This window comes from Anomaloglossus baeobatrachus, chromosome 5 (genome assembly GCF_048569485.1).
Source record: "Anomaloglossus baeobatrachus isolate aAnoBae1 chromosome 5, aAnoBae1.hap1, whole genome shotgun sequence".
NCBI classification, from domain to species: Eukaryota; Metazoa; Chordata; class Amphibia; order Anura; family Aromobatidae; genus Anomaloglossus; species Anomaloglossus baeobatrachus.
This window is the reverse complement of record NC_134357.1, coordinates 317,029,380-317,044,079: the sequence shown is the minus strand read 5'-3', so window position 1 is coordinate 317,044,079 and position 14,700 is coordinate 317,029,380. Positions and strand designations below refer to the sequence as shown.

Below are 14,700 nucleotides of genomic sequence, written 5' to 3'. Positions count from 1 at the left end.
GAGTAATTGTACCGGTTCCCGCCAGGGAACGGTTCAGAGGTTTTTACTCAAATCTCTTCCTAGTCCCCAAAAAGGATGGTTCCTTCCGGCCCATCCTGGATCTCAAGCTTCTCAACAAGCATGTTCAGGTGCGGCACTTTCGCATGGAGTCTCTGCGATCAGTCATTGCCTCAATGACCCAAGGAGATTTCCTGGCATCCATCAACATCAGAGATGCCTATCTGCATGTGCCAATTGCAGTTTCACACCAGCGTTGGCTACGTTTTGCAATCGGAGAGGAACATTTCCAATTCGTGGCTCTCCCCTTCGGGTTAGCCACGGCCCCTCGAGTATTTACCAAGGTCATGGCAGCAGTGGTTGCGGTTCTGCACCTCCAGGGGTTGGCAGTGATTCCTTACCTGGACGACCTTCTAGTCAAGGCTTCATCCAGCGCAGACTGTCAGTGGAGTGTCTCGCTCACTCTCGCCACTCTTGTTCAATTCGGGTGGCTTGTCAATCTGCCCAAGTCCACTCTGACCCCGACCCAAAAACTCACGTACCTAGGGATGCAATTCGAGACTCTGCCGGCACTTGTCAAGCTGCCCTTAGTCAAACAGCATTCCCTCCATCTGGCGGTGCGCTCTCTGTTGAGGCCCCGCCGTCATTCCATCAGGCACCTCATGCAGGTGCTGGGTCAGATGGTGGCGTCAATGGAAGCGGTTCCCTTTGCCCAGTTCCATCTGCGTCCTCTGCAGCTGGACATTCTCCGCTGTTGGGACAAGCGGACTTCTTTCTTGCACAGGTTGGTGGCTCTGTCGCCACAGACCAGGAGCTCTCTTCAGTGGTGACTTCGGCCCCTCTCTCTGTCTCAGGGACGCTCCTTCCTGACCCCGTCCTGGGTGATCCTCACCACGGATGCCAGTCTATTCGGCTGGGGAGCAGTATTTCTCCACCACCGAGCACAGGGCACTTGGACTCCGTCCGAATCAGCCCTCTCGATCAATGTGCTGGAAATCAGAGCTGTGCTCTTAGCTCTCGTAGCCTTTCACCACCTGTTGGCGGGCAAGTACATTCGAGTCCAGTCAGACAACGCGACAGCAGTTGCCTACATCAATCACCAGGGCGGGACTCGCAGCCGCCTGGCAATGTTGGATGTTCAACGCATCCTTCAGTGGACGGAGGACTCCAAGTCCACCATATCCGCAGTCCACATCCCAGGCGTAGAAAACTGGGAGGCAGATTATCTCAGCCGTCAAACCGTGGACAACGGCGAGTGGGCTCTGCATTCGGCAGTGTTCCGGTCGATCTGCCGCAAGTGGGGCACTCCGGAAGTGGATCTAATGGCATCCCGGCACAACAACAAGGTCCCGGTTTACGTGGCTCGCTCCCACGATCCTCAGGCCTTTGCAGCGGACGCGCTGGTTCAGGATTGGTCCCAGTTCCGTCTGTCTTACGTGTTTCCCCCTCTAGCTCTCTTGCCCAGAGTCCTGCGCAAGATCAGAACGGAGGGCCGTCGGGTCATACTCATTGCTCCAGACTGGCCCAGGCGAGCCTGGTACCCAGACCTGCTCCGTCTGTCCGTAGAGGTGCCGTGGCATCTCCCGGACCGCCCAGACCTTCTCTCACAAGGTCCGTTTTTCCGCCAGAATTCTGCGGCTCTCAGATTGACGGCGTGGCTCTTGAGTCCTGGATCCTGACGGCTTCCGGCATTCCTCCCGAAGTCATCTCCACTATGACTCGGGCTCGGAAGTCTTCCTCGGCCAAGATATATCACAGGACCTGGAGAATTTTCCTGTCCTGGTGTCGTTCTTCCGGCCATGCTCCTTGGCCTTTTTCCTTGCCAACCATCCTGTCCTTTCTGCAGTCTGGTCTGCAGCTAGGACTATCCCTAAATTCCTTCAAGGGACAGGTCTCGGCTCTATCAGTGTTGTTCCAGCGGCGTATCGCCCGGCTGGCTCAGGTGCGCACCTTCATGCAGGGCGCATCTCACATCATTCCGCCTTACCGGCGGCCTCTGGATCCCTGGGACCTTAATCTGGTCCTCACGGCCTTGCAGAAACCCCCTTTTGAGCCACTTAGGTAGGTTTCTTTGTCTCGTCTTTCACAGAAAGTGGTCTTTCTAGTGTCCATAACTTCCCTCAGGAGAGTCTCTGATTTGGCTGCGCTCTCCTCGGAGTCACCTTTTTTGGTTTTTCACCAAGACAAGGTGGTTCTTCGTCCGTCTCCGGACTTTCTTCCTAAGGTGGTATCTCCTTTCCACCTTAACCAGGATATTTCCCTGCCTTCCTTTTGTCCGGCTTCTGTTCATCGCTTTGAAAAAGCGTTGCATACTCTGGATCTGGTGCGGGCGCTCCGGATCTTTGTGTCTCGCACCGCTGCTCTTAGGCGGTGCACCTCTCTTTTTGTGCTGACCACTGGTCAGCGTAAGGGCCTCTCGGCTTCTAAGCCGACCCTAGCTCGCTGGATTAGGTCGGCCATTTCCGATGCCTACCAGTGTACTCAAGTGCCTCCCCCGCCGGGGATCAAGGCACACTCGACCAGAGCTGTCGGTGCCTCTTGGGCTTTCAGGCACCAGGCTACGGCTCAGCAGGTCTGTCAGGCTGCCACTTGGTCTATTCTGCATACCTTTTCGAAGCACTACCAAGTGCATGCTCATGCTTCGGCAGATGCGAGCTTGGGCAGACGCATCCTTCAGGCGGCTGTCGCCCATTTGTGAAGTTAGGTTCCGCCTACTTCTCAGTTTTCTGTTTATTCCCACCCATGGACTGCTTTGAGACGTCCCATGGTCTGGGTCTCCCATAAGGAACGATGAAGAAAAAGAGAATTTTGTTTACTTACCGTAAATTCTTTTTCTTATAGTTCCGACATGGGAGACCCAGCACCCTCCCTGTTGCCTGTTGGCAGTTTTCTTGTTCCGTGTGTTTTCACCGGCTGTGGTTGTAGACAGAGGTTCCGGTTGTTCCGGGTTTTGCTCTATCTCTACTTGTGGGTGGATGTCCTCCTTCAGCTTTTGCACTAAACTGGCTGTATTTGGTTATCCAGGGGATGTATATGCTAGGAGGGAGGAGCTACACTTTTTAGTGTAGTACTTTGTGTGTCCTCCGGAGGCAGAAGCTATACACCCATGGTCTGGGTCTCCCATGTCGGAACTATAAGAAAAAGAATTTACGGTAAGTAAACAAAATTCTCTTTTTTTTATTTTTCAGTCAATATGGTCATGTGAGGGCTCATTTTTTGCGGAACGAGCTGTACTTTTAAATGAAACCATCAGTTTTACCATATAGTGTACTGGAAAACGGCAAAAATATTCCAAATGCAGAAAAATTGCAAAAAAAGTGCGATAGCACTATGGTTTTTGAGATATTTTATTCACTGTGTTCACTATATGGTAAAACTGATGTGTGGGTGTGATGCCTCAGGTCAGTGCGAGTTCGTAGACACCAAACATGTATAGGTTTACTTTTATATAAGGGGTTAAAAAAAAATCGGAAGTTTGTCCGAAAAAAGTGGCGCACGTTTTATGCCATATTCCGTGACCCGTAGCGTTCTCATTTTTCAGGATCTATGGCTCAGTGACGGCTTTTTTTTTGCGTCTCGAGCTGACGTTTTTAACGGTACCATTTTTGCGCAGATGCTACGTTTTGATCGCCTCTTATTGCATTTTGCGCAAAAGTTGTGGCGACAAAAAAACGTCATTTTGGCGTTTGGAATTTTTTTGCCGCTACGCCGTATACTGATGAGATTAATTGATTTTATATTTTGGTAGATCGGGCGTTTCTGAACGCGGCGATACCAAATGTGTGTATATTTTTTATTTTTTTAACCCTTTAATTTTCAATGGGGCGAATGGGGGGTGATTTGAACTTTTAGATTTTTTGGGTTTTTTTAATTTTTTAAAACTTTTTTTTTAACTTTTTTTTTTTTTATTTTACTAGTCCCCCTAGGGGGCTATTGCGATCAGCATTCCGATCGCTCTGCAGTATCTGCTGATCACAGCTACAAGGCTGTAAACAGCAGATACGCTCTCTTTCTCTTTTGCTGTGCCCCGGGCACAGCGAAAGTGAAAGCAAGTCAGGTGTAGTACAGGAGTCATCACATGACCCTGTGCTACCATGACAACTATCGAAGTCACGTGATCGCGTCACGTGACTTCCGGTATCGGGCGGTAAGTATAACTTTACCGCGATGGCGCTTATAATGGCGCTGTCACATATTGACAGCGCCATATAAGGGGTTAATCGGCACGAGCAGATAACGATTCTGCTCGTGCCTAGCAGGCACACATTTCAGCTGTGAAAATCAGCTGAGATGTGTGCCAATCGCGGCATGCTGCCGCCGGAGGACCGCAGACAGTAACATTATGTCATTTAGGACGTAATTTTACTGCCCGCGGTCGTTAAGGGGTTAATGTACACTCATAATAATAATGTGCACCTCATCTTGACAGAAAAGAATAGAAATTTTTGCAAATTTATTAAACAAGAAAAACGGAAATATCACACGGTCATAAGTATTCAGGCCCTTTGCTCAGTATTGAGTAGAAGCACCCTTTTGAGCTAGTACAGCCATGAGTCTTCTTGGAAATCATGCAATAAGTTTTCCACACCTGGATTTGGGGATCCTCTTCCATTCTTCCTTGCAGATCCGCTCCAGTTCTGTCAGGTTGGATGGTGAACGTTGGTGGACAGCCATTTTCAGGTCTCTCCAGAGATGCTCAATTGAGCTTAGGTCAGGGCTCTGGCTGGGCCAGTCAAGAATGGTCACAGAGTTGTTCTGAAGCCAATTCTTTGTTATTTTAGCTGTGTTTTTAGGGTCCTTGTCTTGTTGGAAGATGAACCTCCAGCCAAGTCTAAGGTCCAGAGCACTCTGGAAGAGGTTTTCTTCCAGGATATCTCTGTACTTGGCCACATTCATCTTTCCTTCAATTGCAATCAGTCGTCCTCTCCCTGCAGCTGAAAAACACCCCTGTAGCATGATGCTGCCGCCACCACCATGTTTCACTGTTGGGATTGTATTGGGCAGGTGATGAGCAGTGCCTGGTTTTTTCCATCCCTCTGCTCTGTTTCTTCAGATATTTTGTCATACCATGCCTGATGAAGGGACCTGAGATGTCTCGAAAGCTTGCTTTATAACATCACTTTATTTTATTTCAGTTAGCCATTAAAAGGTATCAAAAGATTATAATTTTGTTCCTCTCACTGAGAACATTCAATAATTTTTCAACTGGCTAACACGGTACCAAAACCTTTTCAAATGGTTTTCTCCACACATATCACTTAGAATTATCACCAAAAAGTTCTATCTTTGTCTCATCAGACCAGAGAATCTTATTTCTCATAGTCTGGGAGTCCTCCATGTGTTTTTTTGCAAACTCTATGCTGGCTTTCATATGTCTTGCACTGAGGAGAGGCTTCCGTCTAGTCACTCGGCCATAATGGCCTGACTGGTGGAGGGCTGCGGTGATAGTTGACTTTGTGGAACTTTCTCCCATCTCCCTACTGCATCCCTGGAGCTCAGCCTCAGTGATCTTGGGGTTCTTCTTTACCTCTCTCACCAAGGCTCTTCTCCCACGATTGCTCAGTTTGGCTGGACGGCCAGGTCAAAGAAGAGTTCTGGTGGTTCCAAACGTCTTCCATTTAAGGATTATGGAGGCCACTGTGCTCTTAGGTACCTTGAGTACTGCAGAAATTCTTTTGTAACCTTGGCCAGATCTGTGCCTTGCAACAATTCTGTCTCTGAGTTCCTTGGGCATTTCCTTTGACCTCATGATTCTCATTTTGTCTGACATGCACTGTGAGCTGTGAGGTCTTATACAGACAGGTGTGTGCCTTTCCAAATGAAGTCCTATCAGTTTAATTAAACCCAGCTGGACTCTAATGTAGGAGTAGAACCATCTCAAGGAGGATCACAAGGAAATGGACAGCATGTGACTTAAATATGATTGTCTGATCAAAGGGTCTGAATACTTATGACCATGTGATATTTCAGTTTTTCTTGTTTAATAAATTTGCAAAAATGCCTACATTTCTGTATTTTTTCTGTCAAGATGAGGTGCAGAGTGTATATTAATGAGTTAAAAAATTAAACAGAGTGAAAAATTTAAAGGGGTCTGAATACTTTCTGTGCCCACTGTATGTACAGTATTATTAAATACAATCTAAGGACCATAGTTTCAGTGTCAGTATCGGCTTTCTCAGTGCTCTACCAGCTTGTAATAGGACACCAGCAGAAAGTTTAGGCTAAAGCGGGCTTTACACGCTGCGACATCGCTAGCGATAGCACCCACCCACGTCGGTGGCGCGTCACGGGGTGATTGCTGCCGTAGCAAACAATATCGCTAGGGCAGCGTCACACGCAATTATCTCTTCACCGACGTCGCTGTGGTCGCCGAACATTCTCTCCTTTAAGGGGGAGGTTCGTTCGGCGTCACAGCGGCGTCATTAAGCGGCCGCCCAATAGAAGCGGAGATGAGCGGGCGGAATATCCCGCCCACCTCCTTCCTTCCTCATTGCCGGCGGCCGCAGGTACGGTGATGTTCGTCGTTCCTGTGGTGTCACACATAGCGATTTGTGCTGCCGCAGGAGCGACGAACAACCTGCGTCCTGCAACAGCAACGATAATTGGGATTAGAACGATGTGTCAACAATCAACTATTAGGTGAGTAATTTTGATCGTTAACGGTCGTTCATGCGTTTCACACGCAACGACGTCACTAACAAGGCCGGATGTGCTCCACGACTTCCGTGGCCCCCAACGACATCTCGTTAGCGATGTCGTTGCGTGTAAAGCCCGCTTTACTATTGAGCCCATACTCCGTTCTGTGCACATGCTCATACAGCACTTTTCAGGTCAGGTTTTTGAGTGATAGGTGGGGGTCTCAAACCTGGAATCCCACTGATCTACAGGACATGTATGTATGTATGTATGTATGTGTGTGTGTATATATATATATATATATATATATATATATATATATATATGTATATATATTAGTACAGACTAAAAGTTTGGACACACCTTCTCATCTCTAGAACAACTGTTAAGAGGAGACTGTGTGCAGCAGGCCTTCATAGTAAAATAGCTGCTAGGAAACCACTGCGAAGGACAGGCAACAAGCAGAAGAGACTTGTTTGGGTTACAGAATACAAGGAATGTACATTAGACCAGTGGAAATCTGTGCTTTGGTCTGATGAGTCCAAATTTGAGATCTTTGGATCCAACCACCGTATCTTTGTAGAAAAGGTGAACGGATGGACTCTACATGGCTGGTTCCCATCGTGAAGCATGGAGGAGGAGGTGTGATGGTGTGGGGTGCTTTGCTGGTGACACTGTTGGGGATTTATTCAAAATTGAAGGCATACAGAACCAGCATGGCTACCACAGCATCTTGCAGCGGCGTGCTATTCCATCCGGTTTGCGTTTAGTTGGACCATCATTTATTTTTCAACAGGACAATGACCCCAAACACACATCCAGGCTGTGTAAGGGCTATTTGACTAAAAAGGAAAGTAATGGGGTGCCACATCAGATGACCTGGTCTCCACAGTCACCAGAGCTGAACCCAATCGAGATGGTTTGGGGTGAGCTGGACTGCAGAGTGAAGGCAAAAGGGCCAACAAGTGCTAAGCATCTCTGGGAACTCCTTCAAGACTGTTGGAAGACCATTTCCGGTGACTACCTCTTGAAGCTCATCAAGAGAATGCCAAGAGTGTGCAAAGCAGTAATCAAAGCAAAAGATGGCTACTTTGAAGAACCTAGAATATAAGACATATTTTCAGTTGTTTCACACTTTTTTAAGTATTTCATTCCACATGTGTTAATTCATAGTTTTGATGCCTTCAATATGAATCTACAATTTTCAGAGTCCTGAAAATAAAGGAAACTCTTTGAATGAGTAGGTGTGTCCAAACGTTTGGTGTGTACTGTATACATATACACACACACACACACACACACACACACACACATACATACATATACATGTCCTGTAGATCAGTGGGATTCCAGGTTTGTGACCCAGGTTTGGACAAATGTATTTATATGTACTCTTTAAAAGCTCATAACTATAGAAGAATCGTTGATATTGCTGGGACACATGTAAGGTAAATAGCGCTGTGTCACCACTTTTTGAAAGATCTGGTGAATGATTCCCAGTGCACTGACCTGTGATAACCTGCCATAAGCAGAGGTGTTACTGCCGGTCATTACCTTCAGTTTATGTAAATGTTTGGAGTGTCTGCGTGTATTACACAACATTTCTACATGATTTGTGTTGTTTGTGGATTCTTTCCCAGTGGATGAGATGCCAAGTTCTGACTGTCAGTCTTTTTTAATACATGATATGAAAGTGTGCAAGCCTCTCACGCCATCGAAACCCATGACGGCTGAATGATGTCACTGACTTCCAAGAGTCTGTAGGGAGCAAGAGCATTACCTGTGCTCTGTCTGCAATATTTTCTGAGTCGATCACTGGGAATCATGATGTATTAACCAGCACGTACTGGATCATGGTTTGCAGTCCACATACTGCAGGAAGACTGGGATGACACAGATCATGTATCCCAGACACATAAAAATCTACAAATAAAATATTAAACATAAAGATGAAAGGGGTTTTCCACTTTAAAGAGGTTTGTCACTACTTTAACACTGATGGCCTATCTTGAGGATAGCACTACAAATATATCAAAATGACTGACCCGCACATCCAACAGGTGTGAAAAGGTGCTAGCTGAAAACACAATATAACTACAAAACACATACAGCTGCACTCTAAAATGCTAACAATAAATAAGCCCGGACCAGACCCCAATCAGAGGAAAATAAAACTTTCACACTGAACTACAGCAATATTTATGGCTACAACAGTTTGCCCCCTTGCCATAGTGATAGTTCTGCTTCACATAACTTGTTTTTTTTTTTTTTACTGCTCTATTCTATGTCCTGTTGTGTATAAATATGTGACTCTTCAGATTTTGTGTTATATTGAGCCTGAAGAAGAGACCTGTGTAGTCTGGAAAGCTTGCTATTATTACCATATATTCAGTTAGCCATTAAAAGGTATCAACCACTGAGGACTTCAGTTCTTTTAAACAATTTTTTAACAATGAATAAGGGAACTGTGGTATTGTATTACTGCTATAGGAATATTTGAAAAAAGAAATACTTAGTTTATGTATTGGCTAATGCTTGTGAGCCCGGTAACCATGCCAAGGTATATCTCAATCTACCGGGACCATAACTCAAACGCCTCTATCTGAGTTAAAAAACAACATATCTGGGAAGCTAGGATCCAGCTACAAAGGAGGACAGAAACAGCCTGGTTATAGGGCGGGGTGCTAAGTCAGACAGACTATTTTTAAATCTTCCTATAGCAGTAATGCAATACCAGAGTTCCCTTATTCATTGTTAACATTTTAGAGTGCAGCTGTATGTATTTTGTAGCTATCCTAAGGTGGGCTTTGCATGGTGCGACATCGCAAGCCGATGCTGCGATGTCGCACGCGATAGTCCCCGCCCCCGTCGCAGGTACGATATCTTGTGACAGCTGGCGTAGCGATAATTATCGCTATGCCAGCTTCACATGCACTCACCTGTCCTGCGACTGTCGCTCTGGCCGGCGACCCGCCTCCTTCCTAAGGGGGCGGGTTTTTTGGCGTCACAGCGACGGCAGGCGGCCAATGGCGGCGGAGGGGCGGAGATGAGCAGGATGTAAACATCCCGCCCACCTCCTTCCTTCCGTATAGCCGCTGGCGGCAGGTAAGGAGAAGTTCCTCGCTCCTGCGGCTTCATACACAGTGATGTGTGCTGCCGCAGGAACGAGGAACTACATCGTACCTGTTGCGGCACCGGCATTATGGAAATGTCGGAGCCTGCACCGATGATACGATAACAACGCTTTTGCGCTCGTTCATCGTATCATCAAGGAATTACACACTACGACATCGCAAGTGACGCCGGATGTGCGTCACTTTCGATTTGACCCCACTGACATCGCACCTGCGATGTCGTAGTGTGCAAAGCTGCCCTAAGGATAGGTCATCAATCTCTGATCGTCCGGGGTCTGACACCCAGCACCCTTGCCATTCAGCTCTTTTCTGTGCAGGCGGCTGTAAATGTTCAGTTCTGGAGCTGCCCCATCAACTGATAGTGACCGTCGATGGGTACTGCACATTCGTTTCCCATTCAGATTAATAGGAGGCGGATGTGCAGTACTCAGCCTCTGCCGCTATCAGAAGAAGTGTCAGCTCCGGGAACTGAGCATTTCCGGCACAGAGAACAGCTGTTCGGTGCGGGTGCTGAGTGTCACACCCCTTCCAATCAGACATTGATGTCTTATCCTAAGGATAGGCCATCAATGTTAAAGTAGTGCCATCCTCTTTCAGGAAAGCGGTTCCCAAATGCTCTTATATAGCTAAAATAACAGCAGGTACTAACCCTGCATGGGGCCACTGCTCTGTTTTGCCTGCATTGGTGATAAAACGTGCACATCACCGCTGCAGCCAGTCACTGAGCTCAGCAGCTGTGCCAAGGTAGACAATACGAGCTATTGAGGTCAGTGATTGGTTGCAGCGGTGACGTGTGTAGTTGACATGAGGTCACAGCTGCAGCCAAAACTTCGAGATGCAAGCAGCGGCATGGAGCGGACACTAGACCTAATTAGGGCTGTTCACTACTCCTTTGCCAACAAGAAATTTGCATTCTTATATTTTGTGCTCTTTTACAGATCACCTAAAACCAACAGACAACATAGCAATGTTGTTGAGAAAACTTTGTTTGGGTTACTAGTTATCTATTACTTGAGGATTGCTATACCCCATAGAGTAGGACATAAAGAACGTATATGCCTTGTAGATGCCATCCACGGTCCATTGCAGGTCATTGTGCAGAATCTGGATTCTAGTCCTGGCTGACCGTTCTTTCATGTGGCATGATACGTCTCCGGTTTCAGTATCTGACCTAGTCTCCTCTTGTGTGTTGTAACTGCAGAGCAGCATTGCAGAGCGTTTCTCTGGCCTGCACTATAATTGCCTCATCCAGTTTGGAGCTGTCAGCGGGTTATCGCACCACTTCCCCATCAGACACAATGTCAACAGTGTTCACATCAGGCGATTGGGCTATTATGAACTATCCGTCTGGGTGAGATGCCACACATTGCAGAGCGTTAGTAAATCATTCGCCAGCGTGAACCTCTCCTGGGTTTGCTGTGTGAACCTCCTGAAGAGAATGTTCAGAAATTTTTAATTAAAACATTGTATGATATAGTGTTATAGTTATAATTGGGTTAAATTTGTATCCCCATCTCCCAGATCCTATCCCAATATGTAGTAGGTGTAATGATAATAATATTAGCAATTATCTCCAATTAGACATTTAGTATAGTTCTCCTGATTAGCTATGTCCCTTACCTCATGTGCAGGGCATTGCAGCTTAGATATCCATGGTTACAACCATCAGCAACTAACTGTTACTATATGGATACCTAACCTGCAATGCCCTGCACATGAAGTAAGAGACATGGCTATATCAGGAGAACTATACTACATTTCTAATTTGAGATATTTGCAAATATTCTTATTATTACACCTACTACATATTGGGATAGGATCTTGGAGATGAGAATATCCCTTTAAATTAGCATAGGAAAATTAGCTATAAACTCTGCAGATTCAAATATGTATGCAATAAAGCTTATTTAAGTCGTGACATATAAAGGGGTTGTGCTTAACAATCATTGGTTGCAGGGGTAACTAACCCCTTTAAGACTTCACCACCAGCTAGCTACACGCCATATAAATATACTGAGATTCATTTTTGCGCTTTTGTTTCTCCCTTCTCTTCTTCCTAGCTCTTTTTATGTCTGAGATGACAGTTTAGCACCATTTGACATCTATACACTCTGTGTGGGATTCTCTATTGCTAACAACTAAGTGAGTTAACTGAGAAGCAGTCAGTGAGCTCATTGTGCCAGTCCGATAAAGGGAATTTCTAGCTCTTACTTGTTTTTTTTTTCCCTACCTCATCAGACCACCAAGTTGAATTTACATGGAAACTAAGAGCCTAGAAAAGCAAAGTTTATCATGAATCCAAATTGCAAAACTGATTGTTAGTCACAAATATATGTAAATACGTAAAACAAAAAATGTCCCCAGATGTGGGCAACCCATTTAAGTATTATTGTGCCTAAAGCTATCAATAATCAGGTGTATCTTACTAATATGTCCATGTTCTACATACAGTGACCACTACAAGAATACAGCCAGATCTGAGGGACCAAAATACAAAACAGTCTCCCATGAGGAAAGGTTCTGAGAAGCCCAGTCACCCATTTAATAACAGACAGACCAAGGGAAGAGGATCCCACAACACCCCAAAGATTCGGAACTATAACATACGAGACTGATTACTGAGCTAAGAAGGAATTGTATTCTGCACTCGGCTATCTCTGGCAGGCCCATAAAGGATGAATGGAGCAACAGTACTCATGGGAGACCTCCATTACACTCAGGCTAGGCTCTGTTCAGTTTCAGCTGAGGTCCCAGCGTTCTAACCCACCATCCTAACTTATCACCCCCATAGAGACCTTTTAAGTTGCTGACATGTCTACCCTCCGGTCATAGGTATCACAATTGTAAGCACAAAAAATTCAGATAACTTGTATTTTATTCATTGAAATCCCTGTTGCTTGTAGCATGAGTCCATTGGGCGGTCCTACTAGTGATTGACAGCTATCGCTCTATGCAGTAATACAGGATGACTGTCAATCACTAGTAGAACTATACATTAGGATACAAAGTTGCACACCAGTCACAATGTATATGGGAATGATGAAAAGCAAAACTGCTATGGGAATACTAGACTGAAAAATACAATTGACTATCTGAAAAAGTGAGAAAAAAAACATGAACATGGAATATGCATAACTGCTATGAATAATAGGAATATAAGAGATGTTTAGCCATTGTATTGATCAATGCAAAAGAGCCCCAAAAGCAAGGTAATCTCTATTTTTGGGGTCCCTATCCTATATGTAACCTTTAGTTAGTATGCACTTTTTGTCTGAGAACCCTTCCCCACCTACAGCCATTTGTTTCACTTCATATATATATAGCTTGGTCCTTTACTTCCCATACAGAGCAAGTTTTCTAACTGCAGGTGAGGTTACACATAAGTTAGGGACCCCAAAATAGAGATTACCTTGGCGTTGGTTTTGGGGCTCTTTTGCGTTGATCAATACAATGGCTAAACATCTCTCATTCCTATTATTAATAGCAGTTATGCATATGCCATTTCTCATGGTTTTTTTCACTTTCTTCACATAGTCCATTCTATTTTTCAGTCTAGTATTCCCATAGCAGTTCTGCTTTTCATTATTCCCCTATACATTGTGACTGGTGTGCAACTCTTTATCCTATTGTACAGTTATGTTTTTTCAGTCTTGCACCATGTTCACACCATTGGTGTACCAGATATACTTTCTTTTGTCAATCACTAGTAGGACCGCCCACTGGACTCATGTGTACATGATTTCAGTGAATAATTTTCAAGATTTTCTGAAACTTTTCCCACAACAATGTATATCAATCTGATCAGCTCCTGCTCTATAACATCCAGCCTGCAGATCATTTCCAACATAACAGGCTCCCTTTGAAACGCTGATTTAAAACTCGTTACTGGCACATTTTTACTTCCGTTTATCTCCTAATTATATGGACGAGCACTTCTACAGAACAGCAATCTTATCTGCTGACCTGCTCTGGAGCTTGTGGATCCAGATCAGTCATGCACTGGTTCCAGTTTGTAGGCAAAATGTATTCATCCATCATAATTTTTTTTATTTCATAACTATATGAGGCCTTGTTATGATATTTATACTTTTATACATTATCACTAATTTTTTTTTATGGTTTACACGTCTTGTCATATGTGCCATGTCATTGTCATGCCATGTACATGATGTCTGGGGTGTGTAGCAATACCAAAAGTGTGTTATTGTATGTTTTTAATAAAGTTTATTTAATGTATAAAATGTGTTTCTTGTGGGGGTTTTTTTGCATAATCTTTTTAAAAAAAATGATTCCCATCCTGGAATTTTAATTTAGATTATGTTCTAACTACAACTCACAAGTTTTCCAAAATAATTGTATGGACTTCCCCACCTGAGTGGTAAAGCTTCTACAACAGGACGAAACACACAATAATCTGATATAGGTATTCAAGAAATCAAGATAGTAAAATATACTTTTTATTGAAAATATTTTTAAAATGTATTTTAATTCCACAGTATAGTACCCAAGGACATGGATAAAAGGTCATACATATGTTATTAACATCAGCATTAGACAATATCCCATCACAATAGTGAATCTCATATCAGTTCATAAAATATATAAACAAATATGGTACACATCATAGTGATCATAAAATTCTAGTACTAAACAGATGTTATGTATCTCCTCAATATAATCTTTTTAAGATATATTTATTATGATAATAAATCCACATTTCACACCCCCCCCCCCCGAAGAAGAAGTGGCGAAACGCGTGTTGGGGTTGAAGGACGTGGATATTTGGTCCCAGGAAGTAGCACATCAGTGGTTTATCTACTGCAGTAGACATGTGGATTCATTATCATTAATGCAGCAACCTTGCTATACATAATGAGTAAGTGAAGGAATTATCTGCCACATAATTACTGTGCAATAGATATAACTAAGGAAC

The 14,700-nt window shown here is 44.5% G+C and overlaps 1 protein-coding gene across 2 annotated transcripts in view; it reads left to right on the top strand.

Annotated features, from left to right (window-relative positions):
- CCDC57 (coiled-coil domain containing 57) overlaps nt 1–12,797 on the top strand; it is a 248,805-nt gene extending 236,008 nt beyond the window's left edge. For both annotated transcript variants that reach the window (XM_075349739.1, XM_075349738.1), the window contains exon 20: nt 12,219–12,797. In XM_075349739.1, the coding sequence (XP_075205854.1) occupies nt 12,219–12,382 (164 nt within the window). In that variant the 3' untranslated portion in view covers nt 12,383–12,797. The remainder of the gene's footprint in view (nt 1–12,218) is intronic.
- Nucleotides 12,798–14,700: the final 1,903 nt, after the last annotated feature.